General features: G+C 58.6%; 6 protein-coding genes across 6 annotated transcripts; all 6 read right to left on the bottom strand.

Annotated features, from left to right (window-relative positions):
• Positions 1-933: 933 nt before the first annotated feature.
• On the bottom strand, positions 934-1974 carry LMXM_20_0860 (conserved hypothetical protein; the record flags this gene model as incomplete). Its single annotated transcript, XM_003875099.1, has 1 exon — positions 934-1974. One exon carries the CDS (start codon positions 1972-1974, stop codon positions 934-936), a length of 1041 nt encoding a protein of 346 aa, XP_003875148.1.
• A 1288-nt stretch (positions 1975-3262) lies between these two features.
• On the bottom strand, positions 3263-7990 carry LMXM_20_0850 (conserved hypothetical protein; the record flags this gene model as incomplete). The annotated part of the gene is made up of 1 exon (XM_003875098.1): positions 3263-7990. The coding sequence occupies one exon, from the start codon at positions 7988-7990 to the stop codon at positions 3263-3265; it is 4728 nt and encodes a 1575-aa protein (XP_003875147.1).
• A 693-nt stretch (positions 7991-8683) lies between these two features.
• On the bottom strand, positions 8684-9379 carry LMXM_20_0840 (cytochrome c oxidase assembly factor-like protein; the record flags this gene model as incomplete). Its single annotated transcript, XM_003875097.1, has 1 exon — positions 8684-9379. The coding sequence occupies one exon, from the start codon at positions 9377-9379 to the stop codon at positions 8684-8686; it is 696 nt and encodes a 231-aa protein (XP_003875146.1).
• A 562-nt stretch (positions 9380-9941) lies between these two features.
• LMXM_20_0830 (phosphopantetheinyl transferase-like protein) lies at positions 9942-10763 on the bottom strand (the record flags this gene model as incomplete). The annotated part of the gene is made up of 1 exon (XM_003875096.1): positions 9942-10763. The coding sequence occupies one exon, from the start codon at positions 10761-10763 to the stop codon at positions 9942-9944; it is 822 nt and encodes a 273-aa protein (XP_003875145.1).
• Positions 10764-11544: 781 nt separating this feature from the next.
• Positions 11545-12555, bottom strand: LMXM_20_0820 (conserved hypothetical protein; the record flags this gene model as incomplete). Its single annotated transcript, XM_003875095.1, has 1 exon — positions 11545-12555. The coding sequence occupies one exon, from the start codon at positions 12553-12555 to the stop codon at positions 11545-11547; it is 1011 nt and encodes a 336-aa protein (XP_003875144.1).
• A 1169-nt stretch (positions 12556-13724) lies between these two features.
• Positions 13725-15941, bottom strand: LMXM_20_0810 (putative N-ethylmaleimide-sensitive factor; the record flags this gene model as incomplete). The annotated part of the gene is made up of 1 exon (XM_003875094.1): positions 13725-15941. One exon carries the CDS (start codon positions 15939-15941, stop codon positions 13725-13727), a length of 2217 nt encoding a protein of 738 aa, XP_003875143.1.
• Between the last annotated feature and the right edge of the window lie 2039 nt (positions 15942-17980).

The following is a 17980-nucleotide window of genomic DNA, read 5'->3' as shown; positions in this document are numbered from 1 at the left end:
TGAGTAACTGACGGGCGCACTCCGCCTTTGTCGCCGGTTTGCGTATGATGAGCCACGCTCCTGTGGGCCTACGAAGGGGGAGAAGGAGCGCTGCCCCGTGGAACGTGTGTGTACGTGTGCTCTGCGTATGCGTGGGTGATTGTGCGCTTGGAATGTGAGCGGGGATACCCACGTGTGTTCGTATGTCCTGTATGCGACTGATGAAGCCCCATAGAGAGAGAGAGAAGAGTAGAGAGGGAGCTTTGCGTCACACGTGAACGAGCTGCACGGCCGCCCCCACTTCTCGCACGACGTCCCGTGATGGACGACGCCGACGAGTATGGGTCCATCCTCTCCAACAACCTCGAACACGCAACGACGGAGACGTGCATATACACACACACACACACACAGAGGCAGAGGAGACCAGGAAGAGCTGCAGACGTCGTTTCTGTTTGAGTGCCACAGAGAGTGACAGCAGTGCCCTTTTTGGTGCGCCCGCACTTGTGGTATAAGTGCGTGTGGGCAAACTCCGTCTTCCCTGGTGTTTCGTTTTTAGGCAACGGATGCGCACAAGAGTGCCGGATCGCATGACTGCTTCTGTGAAGTACGTGCTGATGAAGAGGAAAGCAAGCCAAACAACAAGACACACGCAGAGCTGAGCATAAGAGGCACGCACACATGCTTATGCACACCCTTGATGGTGGAAAAGGACCAAGGAGGGTGTGCATAAGCATGTGTGCGCGTGCGCCTGTGCGTGAGCTTGTGAGCGAGGACAGGGGTGGGGGAAGGTACGTACAGCGGACAGAAAAGCGCGGGGTGCCTACCTGTACACTGTTGCGTTCAGAGAGACAGCGGAGGAGACGGAGGGTGTTGCCGTATCGCGCCGCAGCGAGCTTTCGGAAGTTCCTTTGCCACTCTTCACCCCGCTTCACCGTACCCGTTTGCCGCGTGTCACGCTGCTGCGTAAGCGTATTCGCCTTCGCTAATCCTTTCGTACACATGTAGATTGTGCTTCCGTGCGAGTCCGAGGAGATGCGCACGAATTCGCACGTCCTCTGCCGTGTTCGTCCGCCTCACGCAAAGTCGCTTGACGGCCATGAAGTGCATTCGTTCATCCACTGAGCGCACCTTCAGGGCGACCGCCGACGCCGTTCCGAATTGGTTGTACAAATCGGATTCAAAGAACTTCGCCATGAGGGCCCGTTGAGTGATGATTGTTTCGCTGAGTACGTCATGAGTGGTGAGGAGGGCCGCGATAGATGCCTTGACTCGCTTTTTGTAGGAAGTCTGCATATCCCCATCGAGGCCCCCATTCGTGCCTCCCCCAACGACCGCTCCATCGTCGATTAGGCGGGTGGCTGCCGACGGTTTTCTTCCGCTGTCGCCAGTTCTTGTCGAGAGCGATGCCGCTGCCGCTTCTGCGGTTGCACCCGGTGTGAGCCCCCTTGTATGCGGCGTTGTCGCCACACACCCATCGTGCAACATGAGCCCCTGGAAGAAGATTCCCTGGATCGGCAACGCACGCGTCGCAGTGGGCATCCGCAGCTCCTCTTGAGTTGTGTAGTCCTTGAAGAACTCGCAGATCTTGTCACGGCCGGCGCACAATTTGGACAAGCGGTAGTTAAGCAGCTGCGATTCGAGGCGGTCCTCAATCGTGAATGGGGATCCCGGACTGGAGCAGATTGCCTGCATCGCTGCAAAGGCCTCCACATCCGAGCTCAGCAGAGGCAAGAGCCGGTACATGAAATGCGGCTGGTGAATCTGCAAGAACGTTTTGTAGTTGGGGACGATAATGTCCTTCGGCAGTCGAGGAAGCCTCGGGTCTTGGCCGGGTGTGTGCGTCATGAGCGCCAAGCGGCGGTTGCGATATCCAATGAAGAAGTCCTCAATAAGATTTTCGTGGAACACGGTGCCGTTCATCTGCAACACCCGCACCGGGATCTTGCGCCGGTTGGGGTATCGCACTATCGTCGCGTAGGAGTCTCTCAGCATCCGCGTGTGCGTGTGTGCGTATTTATGCCAGTATGGTCAGCTACGGCGTGTGAGAGAGGTGTGTGTGCGGGAGAGACACAAAACAAAATACGCAGAGGCTCCCGTGTCCGTAGAATATGTTGGTGCGCATACCTTCCTCAATCCGAGTCAAGCCCCCTTGCCTGTCGTGTCGGACGTGAGGCAGTTAACAGCAATGATGCGTGGCACACACACACATGCTTGTGTGAGTGCAGGCTCCGACGAGCCGCACAGCGCACACGTGCGATAGGGCGGTGATGGTAGGAGGAGGAGGGATGGGAAGCGGAAGAGGAAGGTGTGGCGAGCTGAGCTTCGTTGAAGCGGTCGTATTGATAGCGGCACACAAAGAAAACCAGCTGCAACACGAGAGGAGTAGAGTCAAGCAAAGCAAAGGGGAGAGTCGGTGTTTGTGTGGGTCGTGATCAATGCACTCGTATTAGCGCGTGCATCGATAGTGCGCCTCTGCATCCGCTTTACATGAACTCGAGGGGCTGAGGGGGGAGGGGTAAGGAAACCAGCAAAGCAAAGGCGACTGCAGCGTATCGACTTGCTCGTCGGGACGCTCAACTTCTTCTCATCGCTTCACAGTACACACACACACACAAACCCAGCGCCCTCGCATTCTCCCTCCGTGAGAGGGTGCTGATAGTGGTGGCCGACATACAAGGGTTCTACACATACACATCGCTGGCGACTGCCGGGCCAGGGGAGGGCTGTGTAGAGCAGCAGCCGCTGCGGGTGGGAGAGAGGTCGTAGCTGCAACGCCAGCTACACACGGCTGTGCACCTAGGCAGAAGCAACGAGCCAGCGAGCGAGATAGTGGCAGCGAAAGCTTGTGCCCACCTGTCACCATGAGCGCTCCGTGTCCCCCACCACTGGCCGCATTCGCCACTCGCGCTCTCTGCGTACATGTACGTGTACGTGTGTGTGCGTGTGTGTGCGCGTGGATGGATGAATGAATGCGCATGCGTGCACCGTAAAGCGTGGAGAGGGCCACGGACAGGGTTGGCTACGCCTGCTTGTATTATCTGGTTAGTTTCGTTGGTGCATTTCTTGCCGTGATGGGGATACCGCAAGCACACGAACAGTCGTCAAGACGTACACGACGAAACTCTATTGAATGAGGGAGGGGGGGGGTGAGGTGAAGAAGAGCGAGAGAGACGCACACGTCGGTCGACGACGACGTCTCTCGCTCTCTCTCGCTGTGTATGTGTGTGTGTGGAGGTACATTGCTGAACAGCGAGAATAACCGCGCCCGCTTCGTTGTGTATCACTTTGACACGCTATCGTAGCTGCGCAGTGTTGGAAGTAAGCTCTGCCGGATACCACTGCTACGGAAGATCTGCTGGTGCAGCAAGGCGAGGCTGATTGCGCGCGGCTGCTGCAGGAACCGTCGCTGCTGACGACGCTTTGCGATCCACTTCTGATAGGTGGCCCTCTGATCTGCGGTAAGATCCTGCCACGACTGTGCGCGGCGGTCGGTGCGCGACGACGACGACGCAGCCCTGTCGAGGTCGACAACATCCGGCGTATTCACGTCCATCTTGAGGAGCTCTCTCACAAGCATGCCCGGATACACGCCGCATGGGAGACGCAGACGTAGCTGCAGCGCACTGCCGTGGTGCCGCGGTAGCCACGATGGCGCCGGTGGCGCTCGGCGGCGGAGAGCCAGCTGCTGTTTTGTCTCTGATCTAGACGCCAGCGAGTGCCCGGCGGGCGACGGCGCTCGCAGAAGCTGCGAGGTGCCGGTCCAGCGCCGCTGATGGCGGTACCCGGCGGCTGTCCTGGCCGCCGCTGTTGTCAAAGGGCCGGTATCTCTAGCCAGGCTGCCTCTCTGCGAGGCTTCGATGCCTGCTGGCGCCGCTTGAGGCGCGTTCGTTTCTGTCGCCGCGTCACCGTGGGATCCGTCCTCCACCTCCTCTTTATCCTGTGACACGCCTGACTCCACATTTAGCAGCTGCGGCACACCACGCCCGTTCACCGAGGTGAGCGCGCCAGATGGTGACGGGAACATCCACACCGGTTCCACGTCGGCGGCGAAGCTTGTGCTCGCCAGCTGCACAGCATCGAGTGCTCGAACCTGTGCTTGGGTAGTCATTCCCCATCGCTGGTACGGGTCACCAATCACTCCCTTCAGAAGTCGCCACTGCATCGTGTCGGCTGTTGGCCGCACTAGCACATGGCGATACGAGGCACCGATGGTGAGGCCGAGCGGGTTGCCGCCGCCAGCGCGTAAGTCGGGCCTCAGATTCACTGCATCCAATCCAGCATCCGCCTGCAGGGTGGCATCACCGGCCCCAAAGCGGCCCCCTGGACCCTCACCATTCAACGGAAGCGCATCCGTGCTCAGCGTGCGTGAGCCCAGCTCTTCCTCCATCAGCGCAAAGGTGGAGGTGAGATTGTAGTACGGAGACAGGGGTGCGCCGCTGAGGGACCTGCCTTCCGCCGCCACCCTCGCCCGCGCTGGCTCCTCTCCGTGGCGCGCGAGCGGTGACGGCTTGAAGCAGCGCCACTGTCGCGACTCGGGGTCGAACGGCAGCCCGTATCGCTGCAATGCCACCACATACAAGTCCTCTGTGTGGTTCTGTGGAAGGCGGATGTCGGCGCCTGGCAGCGGCAGAACCAAGTCCCACACCGAAAACACTCCGCGCTCGATCTCGCCGCGGGAGGCATGGACTAACGGCGAGGTCATTGCTACATCTCCTTCACCACTGTCGTGCAAGGCCGCGGCTGTGACCCCGCCGGCCCTCACGAGGTCACCCGGAAGAAGCGTGAACGTGCCGTAGCGTTGAAACCTCTGGTTGACAATGTCGTTCCAGATGAAGCTCAGAAACTCTTGGATGAGCATCGCACACGCGCGCGGACCAATCACCCGCAGAAACGCCTCTGCGCAGGGATCATCGTCACCAGCAGCGCGAGCAGCACCGGCAGCGGCATCCCTATTCAGACGGGCCGCTCTGCCGGATGCGCGTGGCTGGCCTCTTCCACGGCGTTGCCCAGACGCTGTTGCTAATGGGCCCCATCCAGGGTCGCTACTGCCGAGGCCCTGGCCACTCAGGCCATCGTCACCGTCGAGGCCCTCATCGCCCCCGAGCAAGGCGGACGCCTGAAGCGCGTTGTAGAGCACTCGTTGCATGGGCGTTCCGTTTTCGGCGACGGAGCGGCGCGTACCAGAACGCAGGAAATCTGGCAGGCGAAACCCACCGTATCCTTGCAGGGCCTGCATGCGGGGGAACGCCTGCCCAGTGCGCTGCCGCTCCGCCTCCATTGCGGCATCGAGGTAGAACTGCTGCACCAGAATGTGTGCCGCCGCCTTGTACTCACCCTTCAGCAAGTGGAGCCCAGGGTGCATGTTCATCCGAGTGTAGGTGGCGAAGCGCTGTGGCCCGTAGTAGTTGATGAAGCCTTTGGATGTGACGGACGCTACGGCAGGGGCGACCAGAGGAAGGTGCTTGTCTGGGATGCGCCGCAGGTTGAGAAGGTAATCATACCCCATGCAGTCACCGGTACGCAGGTCGTGCCGCGCGCTCTCTGCCTCCATGTCGGTGCAGAAGTACTCGAAAAGCTTCTCCGGTGCCAGCCCTAGTGCTGCGGTGGCCGCCGCCTCCTCCTTTTCGGCTGTCGGCCGTTTCGTCTTCTTGCCACCCTTTTTCCGCTTCCGCTTTCCTGGCGCAGTGGTGCCACCCTCTTCATCATGATCCTGGTTAGCCGTGGAATCGCCTGGCGCGAGGTGGCGGTTCAGTAAGGCGAGGTGCTCATGGACGCGTGGAGGCAGAGACTGCCACGACTGACCGAGTGCGTCTGCCGCGTCAACGCGATCGTGGTAAATAACCTTCATCTCAGAGAGTCGGTAATAGTTCTCTTTCCAAAACTGGCGCTCATCGTCTGTGACGAGCGCGTAGTTGTCGGCGGCAAGCGTGAGCGTCTGCGAACGCGGATGACGGATGCGTGACGTGGGATCGCCGAACTTGTCTCCTACAGCAGAGGCGCAAGGGGCGCTGTGACCGGTGAGTCGCTGCTGAGTGCTTGGCGCACGCACGGCGCGAAACGACAGGTTTTTTGGAAGCGATGACCCTCCTACCAGGTTATTCTGGCCTCCGCTGCTACCTGCTGCCGAAAGAGTTGCAGAAGTCGTGGAGCAGGGCAACGACCTGTCGGTGAAGTAGCTCCCAGACTCGTCTTGCAGCGCTGCCGCTAGCGCCTCAACGTGAGCGAGACAGCTGCCGCGAATGCGAACTCGCTGAAACGAGTGTGTACCGTTTTCCAGCGTTCCGGCGTGGGAGACGACGATTTTCGGCTCGTACAGCACCGGAACAATCTTATCTCGAGTGTACACCACAGATCTGTTGGAGCTGGGTTTGGTCTCGCTTTCTTCCACCTGAATCGCTATGGCGTCGAGAACACATAGCCGCTGCATCTCCATCTGCTCTTGCTGCATCTCCATCAAGGTGGATACAATGTCCTCGACGACCATGTTGTGTGGCAGGCCTTTTCGCTCTAGCGTGCACTCTAAAACCACAAAATCGGCCGAGATAGGTAGGTACAATTTGCGCGCTTTGCTGGCGACGCCCGCTGCCGCGAAGTTTGCGGCATTGCTGAGACTCAAAGTGCGGGATACGTTTGCAGTCTCTACGAGCGGTCCAGCAGATTCCTCGGCGTCCCTGGCAGCCTCCAGTTTCTTCAGCTCCGAGATGTACGCTTCGTTGCCCTCCCACTCCTGCTGACGGCTGATGGAGACATAGAGGTAGTCGAGGTCACCATGAACGTGGAGGTCCTTGACGAGGTGGCCCCACGCTCGCCAGACGGAGCTTACAGAGGCACGCATGCGATCGACAGAGGGATTCTCATCTGAGTCCTCCGCGCTAAACACCACGCCAGTCACCGTAGATACCTTGGCCATCACTTTGCGAATCCACGGAATTCGAACTTCGCCATGATCGCGCGATGAATCGTAAATGTTGTAAAGATCACGCTCCTTCTCTCCTGATGCGGCCAGAAGCAGTGTGGTGGATGTTGGTGTTGGCTCGTGCTGTTTCATCATGGCTTTGCCGATAAACGAGCGCAGCATACGGACGCCGTTTGGCCCGATTGTCTTCTCAAGCTGGAATAACTCAGAGGAGAAGTAGATTTCCACCTCCACATGTGGCAGCCGATGTGACGGCGACGACGCCTGAGAAGGGGTCACAAACTTGGCGAGGTGAAACGGGAAATCCGCCATAAGCTCCTCGCTCGCGACAATGCCACCAGCGACCCATAAGGAGTAGGAGATGTCTCCTTCAGCTGCTGGGACAGTGAAGGTGCCGCTATTGAATGCCTGCACCTCAGCTGTGTCTCTGCGACCAAACAGTGTCACTGCCATCTCAACTGGCTCAAGCAGATGCGATGATGATGACAGGCTCTTGTAGCTCCGCGCACTGGACTCGGCCACTTCACCAATTAGTCGATTCACAACTGACGCCTGGTGCTCCTTTGACAATAGTGTCCCACTTTGTCGCCGGCCCTTGAGCTCCGAGAGCACACTCTCCATGACGAGTTGCAGAGCCGAGGCCAGCGTTTTCAGGATCGCCGCTTTTGTTGTCCTGAAGGCGTCTTGCTCTTGCTTTATTTTTGGCGATACAGTTGGTGCGCTGCTGATGGCGCTGCTGTGACTAAGGGTCACTTCGTCCTTTGCCCTCACCGCACCACTTTCCCCAACGCCGACATTGTCATCGTCATCCCAAACTTCACGGATCACATAGTCATCTGGGGAGCCTTTCAGATACGCTTGAAAGCCTGGAACACTTGGTTTTGTAAAGCGACTGATGTGACATTTGCGCTCCGGGGCGAGCCCATTGCGCTGCCGCTGTGCGATTTGAAGCTCGTGATAAATGCCCTGATTATACCGCTCGTGCGCTACGCGAAGAATGCCGCGAGACTCTGGAGTGTCGAACTTGCTCTGTGCGTCCTCAACGCTGAGACCCAGAATAAGACGCCGCAACGACCATTTCGAACGATTCATGTTATATATGTGCTTACCATGTATGTAGGAAACGACAAGCAGAAATGTTGCTGTTTCTATTACAGTTCTATGCTGCGCATACGCCAGTTTATCTGAAAAGCCAAGAAGCGCTGCGCGTAGCTTTCGGGAGGACTGCTTGGAAAGACAGCGTATTGCTGATCCCTTTCGCTGTTGATATTAAAAAAAAAACGGAGATGCGAGACAGGCTCGGCGGGAGTTGCGCGCCGACCACCTCACTTCCTCTGTTAACCGAGGGAGAAAAGGAAGTACTGACTTGACAAGAGAAGGGCAGGGAAGGGCGTGAGGTCAGAGTGAAGGAAAAGGAGCAGATATTGGTTTGGTTTCCGCCGGAACGCCATTGGCCGTGGCACAGGTTGCCCTGGGTTCGCGCCATATAGAGAGTGACTGAAGACCAGGAGGTAAAGATGCATACTGACCTTGTTCAGAGACGGAAGGAGCATCAACGAGCTTTTCTCGTGAGTCTTGTGACATTTTCATGTGATGCAGGGAGTTCTGTAGCTCCAAGTGATGGGCCGCATACAGATGGGCGCATCTGAGTGTGACAACACGGTAAGCCGCGCATAAGGATCAAGACAAACAAACAAAAAGAAACCACACCACCAGTTGTGGCTGATGGTAAAGGGCTAGACAGCACGGCAAAGAGCATGTGCCATTTTTTTTTGTGGGACAGAATCACGGCCTCGGAGCCTGGCGGGTATCACTGAAGCCGTAAACGTCACTGTAATGAATTCCGATTCGGCTTACCGTATCTTTGAGCCCCATTTCCTTAAAGAAAAAGTCCTTCATTTTGCCGTCTGGCCCCACCAGGTAAATGGCGCTGCTGTGATCGAACTGATAAGTGTCGTCAATTTGTGGCGCCGCCACACCGGCCGCCTCGCGAGCGTTGCGCTCCTCATCGGTTTCGTCCACAGACGAGTAGTAAACCCTCCAAGCGCGTGCAGCCGCCTCTACCTCCTCCCGTGTCCCGCACAGTCCGCGAACACGCGGATCGTATTTGCGTACAAACTGCTCGATGACATCCGGCTTGTCGCGAATAAAATCAATACTAAGGAAAACGGCCTGGAGATTCTTTTCTTCTGCGGCCAGCTTTGCGTCGGAGCCGTATTCCGCATCGCAGGCTTTCATCACCTCGGAGATAAACCTTAGCGTGCTGGGGCAAATCTCAGAACACTTGGAAAAACCAAAATACAGCAGTGTCCACTTGTTCTGGAAGAGTTCTTCATTGGTTATGTACTTCCCGGTTCGGCTCTCCCGCAATCGAAACGGTCCACCAAGCTGGGCTTTTGGCTTTAGGGATACTGACTGCATGGACTGAAACTCCGGAGCGAGCTCTGGTTTCTCCAGTTTACGGTTTTCATACCAGTTCATGACACAGACGGAAATCGGAAAGACAGAGGCGCCGAGTACAAGCCCCCAAAACTCTGCCTTGGATCGTGGCTGATACTTCCATCGCGTGGAGAGCGGCCCTTCTGTGGATACTGAGCGCGGAAACAAGCCGTGTGATGCCTTTCTAAGTGGCCGCATTTTTTTTTCGGTGCAGCGAAACGTGGTTTACTTGCTTGGCGTTGGTGAAAACGCCAGCGAAGTTGACAAGGAAGCCTTCATCAGGAAAAAAAGAGCAAAGCGAAATGAGGGGATGATGAGATACGCTGAGCAATATGTGGAGTGTGAACGGGTGAAGGTTATCAGCGCTGGAGGCCTGACCTTCACAAGCAGCAGAAAGGCACCGTACCCCAGGAAAAAGGGAGGCGTTTGCATCAGCTCATTCCCCCTTTCGGATAATGTTTTTGAATGAGCGACATAGGAGTGTTGGGGACGTTAGTGCCGTTCGGAAAGCGGTAAGTGACTGCTCACGCTCACAGTTTCGAAAGTGCGCACGTATTGTGATTGTAGACATAACAGCGGCTACTAGCGTAGGCCCCTCGATAATCTAATTCCGGAGCGCAGTTTGAGGAGACACAAACATTACCTCAATGATACCGTTCATCAACTCTTCCCGAAGGACCACTGACAAAATGTGAGGAGGGTCTCCGGGGAGCATGAAACACGAGCAAGCCCACGGCTGCTTAGTGTTACCCTGCAGTGAGACCATCAGACGGTGCTTTGGTGCAGTGTAAATGGACGCCGGTTCCACGTTTGGAAGGACCGATAGGTTTTCTAGCTTGACGCTGTCAAGGCAGATATCGCACATTTGCAGCCTTGTCGAGAGGCCCAAGCCGAGGGCCTTTAACACAGCTTCCTTTAAAGTCCAGAAAAGCGCAAAGAGAGACGGCCACTGCTTGCGCGGTACCGCTTCTGCTTGTGCAAGCTCTTCGTTTGACAAGCAAAGCGAAAATGTGGCGCTCTCTTGAGGATGTACAGCGGCCACGTCAACTCCGAGAGGAGCGGCCGTTGAGTGGGCGCAGCACACCCACTCGGCCACGTGTGTGACACTGTAATTTCCGTCTTGGTACGGTGCCGTGAGTGGCTTTCCAAATGCTGAGATAGGAAGACGTACGTCTCTCTTGCAAAGCTGACGGTTGGCTTGCGTGTTTCCAGAATCGGTTAGCTCGCACAGGAGGAGATGCCTGGCCAGGAGGCGTGCTTTGTTTTCTGGATTCGGATGCTTTGAACCTTGGCGCGTGGCGGAAGCCCGCGCCGACTCGATTGCGCGGCGAACGGAATCTTCTTTGTGCAGCTGCTCGACAGCGCTGCTGAATTGTTCCGGTGAAGGTTGCCAGGCGCTAGCGTTTGCTACGAGGAGTTTCGCCATGTTTTCTTGCGGGGTTTTGGGTTGGGGTAAAGGGGGGGGTGGTTGGGGGTGGGCTTTGGGTAGGGTCATTCGGCTCGCGGGGGGGGGGTCCGGGGCTGGCGGGCCGGCGCGCCCCTGGGCGCGGAGGGAGGGTGCACGCCCCCGCCAGGCGAGGCGTGGGGCAGGCCCACGAAAGCGAGTGGTTTTTGTTTTTGGCGTGCGCAGTGTTTTGCGCTGGCGGGGCCCCAGTTGGCCGCTAAACCACCCGGGTGGTTTGGGGCAGCCGCAGGCGTATCCGCCACGGCGGCCCGGTCACGCGAGGGCTTGTGCCCCACCCACCCGCCGCGCCGCCGGTCGCCCTGCAGCCGCCCAGCGCATCCTTTCAGGTTGGCATTTGGGCTCCGCGAAGGTAGGGGTTGGTGGCCGGGAATTGGATTGGCTTGAGCCACGTTGGCGCTTCGCCCGTCATGTGGGCTGTAAAAGCGTATCCATCGTTGCAGTTCGCACCGACGCAACGCCGTCCAGGACCTGGCCGCCGACATCGGCAACTATGCTCTGCCCCCCCCCCCCTTCTACATCGTGGGTGCCTGCCCCTGCGACGCCTCGCGCTGAGGTGTCCCCGGTCATCGGGGAAGGGGGGGGGGGCGGCTGCGAGGCGGAGTTGAACGCAACGGGTTTCTTTCTAGTTCGCTAGGTCAAAATGTGCTAGGCTACACCAAATAGAAACACAGCAGAGAGGAAGCATTCACGGAAGACACAATAACGCTTGGGCATCGAGCGCTCAAGGGCACTGGGGGTGCTCTCAGTGCGGCTCCGCGTAGTGAACGGCGGGGTTCTCAAGTGGGCGGCCGAGGTCGTGGAGGCGCTGGACCCACAGGCGCCACAGCAGCGCGCAAAACTTGAGCGTGTCGAGGCTGGGAGGTAACTTGCAGACGAGATCGAACTCGTGCTTTTGCACGACGTCAATGCAGGGCGCTTCTTGCACCGCGCCGGCGCCGCCTTTCTCGGTCTCCGCGGCTGACCTTTTCGGCCGCTTCACGGCAACGTTGTGAAGCTGTAAGAACTGCAACACCGTGCTGAGCTGCACTGTGAACACCTGCAGGGCCGTCGGGGCCACAACGCCGTTTGGGATGCCCTGTATGAACGGCGTGGCCGTTCCATTCTGCTCCAGGAAGATGGAGGGTAGAAGGGACGCCACGTCCGTGAAGAGAATACGCTCTTTTATGTACTCAACCTCATCCTCGCCACCTCCGCGGTCTGCGGAGCTGGCCGAGTCGGCATCCGATTCCGTGGCCGTAGCGGCCGCCGGCGCTGCCTCTGGTGTGCAGGAGCAAAAATACAAGCCGCAGTTTGTGGCAAAAAGGGAGCCGAAATGCAGCTTGCCGCTGCTAACTATAAAGCACTGACAGCTTACCATCACGGTGCTCGACTCCTTCGCCGGGTTCACCTCGAGCTGGCGGGAGAAGGCGTTGAGGAAGTCGGCCTGGCGCATCTTCAAGAGGTTGTTGGTGGCGTAGCCCACCACGTGTCTCCACGCACGCCCGAGCCAGCTGCCCTTCTTGGAGCGAGACGCACCGCTACTGCTCTCCTCTTTCATCGCCTCACCATTGGGGTCCAACCGGTCCGCTGCCAGCATGAGTAGCGCCTCGAAGACACCGTCGGTTGAGTCGCTCGGGTGCGGCGCCGTGCGGTACGTCAGCGCGGCGGCACGCTTGAAGTCACGTGGGCCCTGCAGCGCATCCTTGGCTGCCGCTGAAGAAGTTGGTGCAGGTGGCATCACCAGCGTGTCCTCACTTGAGGCGAAGAGGGGCATGGTGAGGAAAGCGCCTACTTTAGTACGTATCTCTATATACGTATGCGTTCACACTAGTAAGCAGCGGCAAAAACGAAAAGCGGCAGCCACTAAAAGCGCCGGCAGGTTGCAGAGACGCTACTGCAAAGCAGAAGGGAGGCCCCCAAACAGGAGTACGAGCGAAAAGTAGCGAGCTCTGGAAGAAGAGAAGGTGTGCGTAGGAGAGGCTGGCTCGTTGCGATGCTACCGCCTCTTCCCCGCAGCAGACGGGCCCTACAATGTGCGCAGCGGACATCTGCCTATTGAGCCGCGCGCGCTCATTGCGTTTCGGTGCCCACGCAACGAGGAGACCACCAGTGAGGAGGAGAGAAGGGGGGGGGCGGGGCGGGCGGGCACGACCAGAGAAGCGCCTGTCATCATGGCGCCTACCTTTCTCCAGATGTGTAGCGGTGCTTCGCTTCCCTTGCTCTCCTTTACAGGGGCGATGTAGATCCATCATCTACATCGGCAGCACCAATGTTCGGGGCGACTTTGAATGTCATGCAAAAAAAACGCTTCTCGACAGCAACCAAGGGTCTCGACATGGAGGGGGTGCAGCTACCGCACCGCAAACTCGGAGAGCTTCGACGCTTCGGCAGTACTCCTTCACCAGCAACGCAAGAGCATGAGGATGCTTGAGGAATACGTCGTTTTCGTTTATCTTTGCGTAGCACATCCGTACGGATGCGCAGGGAGGGGAGGGAGGAGGGTGATGGTGGTGATGGAACAGCCCTCCGCAAGCAAGAAGAACGCCTGATGAGATACGAAACCAAAACCAAAGCAAAAAAAACACCTGCGGGAGACAAACCTCTTGTGCTGCCTCACGCTCTCCCTACCGACTCCTCGCACTTGTCATCACGCTGATGGACCCGCCCCTCTCCTCCCGTCCTACACCTACGTGTGCACAGGCGGCTGAGCACAGCCAAAGAAAGTGGTGCGTATGTGCATGTGTGTGTGGGGAGAGGGAGAGAGAAGTAAGGCTATCTCAGCATGATGGGGTGAGCACCGACAAGAGACACACCAACATACAAGACAGCCACAGAAGCGCTGAGCGGCCACAGAGGCGGAGGGCCGGTGGAGGGGTAGGGGAGGGGGATCTGCAAGTGTGCCTTAACAAAACACCCACAAGCGCTGCGGGCTCTTTCGCATTTCTAGTACCCACCGACAGACTCCTTGGCCCGCGACATGGACTGGTGCGTGATGAGCGGCCGCTCGCTGCCCTTCTGCTCCGACGCCATCTCCAGCAACAGCATTAGCTGCTTCATCGGAATGTCGTGCAACATGAGGCTCAAGCAGCTGTCCATGTCCTGTTGGGAAGCGAAGGCGAGGCCGAGCCCCTCGCACACCTTCGGGATCGCTGACGCAGGAACGCTAGGCAGGTGCAGCTTCACCGAGAAGCATGCCCCCAGCTCCAGGCTGTCCATGATGTCGTATTGCGCCGTGGTACCCACCACCAGGAGTTTCTTCCCCTCCGGCGGTGGGCGCTTGATCAGCACGAGGAGCGCCTGCAGAAGCGTATTGCTGTAGCGTCCACCAAGCTGCGAGAAGTCTATGAGACGCTCAAGGTCGTCAAGGATGATACAGCTGGCCGGCGACTTGTACGCGTCCTCGAAGGCCTTTCGCAGGATGTTCACTCGCTGCATCTCTCCGTAGCCGACCATGTCCTCGGCCGACACCACTTTGACGTAGGGAAAGTCAGCTATCTCCGCGAGGTACGCGCTAACCGCAGACTTGCCGCTGCCAGGGGCGCCGTCGATAAGAACGGCGAGGGAGTCGATGCGCTTGCCAGCAGCGTTGAGCTGATCGGTGTAGCGCTTGCAACGCGACTTGACCACTTCCCACGAGTCACCGTAGTCTATGATGCCACCACGGCGCAGGTTGGCGCACTCTTCCTTGGCCTGGCCGAACGCCGGTGTCACCTCCTCGACCGCCTTCATGAAGTCCTCGCGCGTAACACGCACGTTTGCGTCATCGACCGCCTTCTCGGGATGGTCGAGGTCAATGTGGCGGTTGAACGCGTTCGACGTAGCGTCGCGCACGACGCCCTCAATCTCGGCGCCCGAGTAGTTCTTCGTCATCTTCCCCAGCTCTTCCAGGCTGACGTCGGTGGACATGATGTTGTTCTCCCGCATGCCGCGCGTGTGGATGCGGAAGATCTCCACGCGGCCAGGCTCATCTGGCAAGCCGATCTCCACGTGCACCTCAAAGCGGCCCGGACGCAAGATCGCCTCATCGATCAAGTCGAGCCGGTTCGTCATGCCGACCAAAAGCACGTTGTTCAACGAGTTCACGCCGTCGATCTTCGACAGCAGTTGATTCACAACGTTGTCATTCACGCCCGTCGAGTCTCGGACGGCGCCACGCTGCTTGCAGATGGCATCGAACTCGTCAAAGATGATGAGGTGCAGCCGCGATTGGTCGCCCTTCTCAGCCTGCTCTTTTTCTGCGTCGGCGAAGAGCTTGCGGATGTTCTCCTCGGTGCCGCCGACGAACTTGTTGAACACCTCCGGACCGTTCACGATCTTGGGCTCGTGGCAGTTCAGGATTTCCCCGATCTTACGTGCGATCAGCGTTTTGCCAGTGCCAGGAGGGCCATACAGCAGCACACCCTTGACGTGCTTCAGGGCGAGCTTTTTAATGAAGGATGGCTTCAACATGCGACTCGCGAATGCGCGACGGAAAACCTGGCCGAACTCGGCCCGCAGCCCACCAATGCCGAGGTTCTCCAGGTTGAAGTTGCGCACCAGCTGTGGCTGCTGCGCATCCATCTGTGCTTCCGACACGTTCATGAGGGTGATACCGCTGGCCTCACTGGCGGTAATGATCACCTGAGTTACACCGCGGGAAAAGCGGCCAATGTCCAAGCTTGCAGCCGACACATCCTTCGACTCCACCAGCTCCGTCGTCAGCACGGTGGCACGCATGCGCTCGCCAGAGTCCATGACGATGGCTAGCTGCTGTGTGACGCGAAAGTACTGCCCGCTGTACATTTTCTCCATGTAGGCGATACAGGCCTGGCAGTCCAGCATGATCGCCTGCCGCGTCGAAATCGGCTCCACTTGAATCTGAAGGATGCGTATGTTGGGTACCCTTGACGGAAACGGCTCCAGCACCACCGTGCTGCGCGCACCGGTAGACAAGCCAAGCAGGCGACGCTGGATGCTGTTCATCGCCACCGCACCACGCTCCACGACATCGCTGCGGCACACTGTGAATGGAAAGCCCTGCACCAGCACCACGAAGGAGTCTCCCGTGGCGGCCGCCTGAGGGCCTGCCACCTCGGCGAAGTCCAGCGTGTTCAGAAAGATGCAGTTCGTTTTCGTGTCATTGTCTGTTGGGACGGAGCACACGGTGTAGTAGCGGCTCATGGCTCCGCACTCGCCAGGCGAGAAGGCGAAGGGATGTGTATGTGGCTTTGTGTACGCGCCCACAGACAGACAGAGAGAGGGAAAGTCGGAGGTGGCGCTCCGACAACTACAGAAGAGAATACGGAAGTAATGGAAGCCCCCCTCCTCAGCAAAGAAACCTGTGAGCGCGACTCTGGGCGATGGGGAGAGGGAAGAAGCAGCGAGGGTAGAGTGACAACAGTGAGGCGCAGGGTGCTGTGTGCGCGTGTGGCATGGCGAAGTACTTGAGCGAGGGAGTTACGAAGTCAAGTGATTTAGGGTAGCCCAAGAGGTGGGTGAGCGGCTTGTCGTTCTGCGGAGTTGATCACGAATCGAGCGGATGAGCCGATCCCTGAGGTTAGGTCGCTGGACGACTGCCCTCTGGAGCCTCCTCGATCTCCTTTCCACTGCGCTCTCTCGCTGGAATATGTTGGCGTGTACTGATGCCTCATGGGTTCCTCGCGTTTTGGTCTGTCATCCCCCTTCTCTTTGGCGTGCATAGCCACACCCCATTCCCCTGATAACATGGAGGTGAGGCACATCGAAGCGGCGTACCCAGACGACGTAGTGGTGGCGATGGTGGGGTCACTCCTGAAGAGTCGTCGGGAGACGACGTGCTCGAGGATCTTTTCCCTGAGGCGGCACCATTGCCAACAAAGCGCTGGCGAACGGAGCGGGCCAGCAGAAGGGCAGGTTACGGGAGAAAGTACTGTACTGCTCGCGCCGCAGTTTGGAGGGGGCGGTGATCTACATGCAGGCAGGACCTCCCATGTGGAGCTCGACACGCTCTGCCGTCGCCACCTCCCCCAACATCTGAAGCTTCGCTGCGATGCAATGCCGCGCTAGGCGGCGTGAACAGGCTCATGCTCTCCGCAAGCAGACCAGCAGGTCGTGGGTGCGCTGTACCTTCTAGATGTTCTGTGGTCGTATCAGATTTCGGGAATCTTGGAGGAGGCGGCGGACAGCACGGCCGTTGTCTTGGCAGTGTTCGGCTCTGTGCCCTCAGCCGGCGTACCCACTATGCACCTGCGCCGCAAGCTCCGCGCGGTGGGGCCGGACTTATCGGTCTCTCATAGCGCAGGTGCGCGACAGCAGTGATACAGAGAGGATTGTGGCGTGCCCATGACCGCCAACTACGTCGCACAACACCTGCCTGTATGGATAGCAGATGAGTCCACAGTGGCTGCTCGCCTCCAGCCTTGCCTACACGAGGCATCCGCTTCACAACATAAGACCCTTGCCCCGCATAACCCAGAAAGAAACAGGAGAGCGTGGAGACACGCTGGGCGGCCCGTACTCGATGCCGTCAACCCTGCCCCAGCAACACGCAGTCGTGCTCACTCGAATTTTGCGCGAGTGAGAGCCGACAACCACAGAAGCGACCGGAGGCGCATCGGCACAGCGCGCAGCGCCAGAGCGGCGCAACCGCAGCAGCAACAGTAGGGAGATGAGAAGGGGGCTGAGGGAGTGCGAAGACGGCAGCACACACACCAACTCCATGCGCGCACGTGCTCCACACCTCCTTGCCCCGCCCTCCGCCCTCCACGCGCGCAAGCACACAGCAGCAGCGACTGCCGGTCAGTGAGGAAGCAAAAGGTGTGTGGGGTCATCAACAAGGAGGATCAGACGAGTTGTTCGTCGTAGACCTAGTTCATCACGCAGTCGCGCCGCGCATGCACGCGCGCGCACACACACAAGGAGTGCGGGACGCCGCTCGCCACGCACGTCCGGGCACTCCTCAGCTACACACACACACACACACACACACATGCACACGTGCACACACCCACACACACACACACATCGGCCCTGGTATTAGGTTCGAAGGCAACAGTGATGTCACGCGCCGCAGTGCGAATGCGGTGTCCGTGGAGAGATGCCACATTCGTCATTTGGGGGGCGGGTGGGTGAGAGCACACGCATGCGTCCGACACGCACACACGCACGCGCGCGCGGGTCAGGCAATTCAATGAATGGATTCGGTTACTCAAAGTGTGTCATGTCACCACGCCGGCGACGCG

Source organism: Leishmania mexicana, chromosome 20 (genome assembly GCF_000234665.1).
Source record: "Leishmania mexicana MHOM/GT/2001/U1103 complete genome, chromosome 20".
NCBI lineage: Eukaryota > Euglenozoa > Kinetoplastea > Trypanosomatida > Trypanosomatidae > Leishmania > Leishmania mexicana.
This window is presented reverse-complemented; position numbering and strand designations above follow the sequence as displayed.